General features: G+C 41.4%; 1 protein-coding gene across 1 annotated transcript in view; it reads right to left on the minus strand.

Annotated features, from left to right (window-relative positions):
- Positions 1–6: 6 nt before the first annotated feature.
- LOC107580248 (synaptojanin-2-binding protein-like) overlaps positions 7–1066 on the minus strand; it is a 2475-nt gene continuing 1415 nt past the window's right edge. Inside the window, exons 2-3 of the mRNA XM_016265979.1 lie at positions 743–838; positions 7–645 (exon numbers count right to left, since the gene is read on the minus strand). Coding sequence (XP_016121465.1) covers positions 475–645; positions 743–838 — 267 coding nt within the window. The 3' untranslated portion in view covers positions 7–474. The remainder of the gene's footprint in view (positions 646–742; positions 839–1066) is intronic.

The raw sequence follows: 1066 nt of genomic DNA on the forward strand, positions 1-1066 counted from the left end.
AAAAAAAAATCTAATGGCACACCTCGGGCTCATTCCAGTGCTCCGGAGGTACAAGATGAGAAAAATCACTCCTCTGTGGGCCTGTCTTCTGCCCAGAAACACAGTTCCACCTCGGCCTCTGTCTCCTGCCTGTGGTCCCTCTGTCTAATTCAGATAATGGAGATTTCTGCAGCTCTTGATCCAAACACTGTGCTCATCATCCCTGTTCCCTTATTCCACCATGCAATGTCATCAGGCATGCTGAGTATTCTGGTTAAGTGCCAATGATTATCACCAAATGAATTGTGAAAACCTGTTATAGCTACAAGTGTGTGTTCATAACATGGTATAAACAAAGAAAATTTGCAAGTTCTGCTAACATTAACTGGTTTCCATTTTCGCTCCCTGTTAATGTTTGGGCCCTCAGCAGAAACGGTTCAAAACAAAAAGAAAAAAAGATTTCGTCTGTAAAATGTCATGTAATCATGTGATAGGTTAAAACGGGCCCCGGGACCCCCGTGGGTGCAGCTGAAGGCGTTTGTAAGCAATGAAACCTACTGCTGTTATTACTGCCAGGGCAGCTACAGTATACATTGTCCATGTGCCAAAAGCAGATGAAGATTCTCCATTGGCACGAGAGCTGGTAGGGCCGTTCTGCATGAAAGGCTGTAGACATAAACACATGTCAGTGAAGCTGATTAATTTACTGGCAATTCTCAGAGATGTTATCAACATCACGATTGCCATAGCCTGCAGTACTTACACACTGCTGTACGCGAAGATGCACATCTTCCCCTGCAGACCGAAACAGCTCCACTGCTGCACTGTGAGACAGATAGTCCAACTTCTGGCCATTTATCTACACAAAAAAAACAATGAAATGTACACTATTCATTTTAAAGTAGTCATATCAAGACTATTTTACGTCATAAGGGTCAATTTTTCTAAATTGCGATGTATACATCATCTGAAAGCTGAATAAATACGCTTTCTATTGATGTATGGTTTTGTTAGGATAGGACAATATTTGGCTGAGAAGCAACTATTTGTAAAAAATCTGGAATCTGAGGATGCAAAAAAAAAAAAA

The sequence above is a fragment of the Sinocyclocheilus grahami genome, unplaced genomic scaffold (assembly GCF_001515645.1).
Source record: "Sinocyclocheilus grahami isolate Dianchi unplaced genomic scaffold, SAMN03320097.WGS_v1.1 scaffold28332.1, whole genome shotgun sequence".
NCBI classification, from domain to species: Eukaryota; Metazoa; Chordata; class Actinopteri; order Cypriniformes; family Cyprinidae; genus Sinocyclocheilus; species Sinocyclocheilus grahami.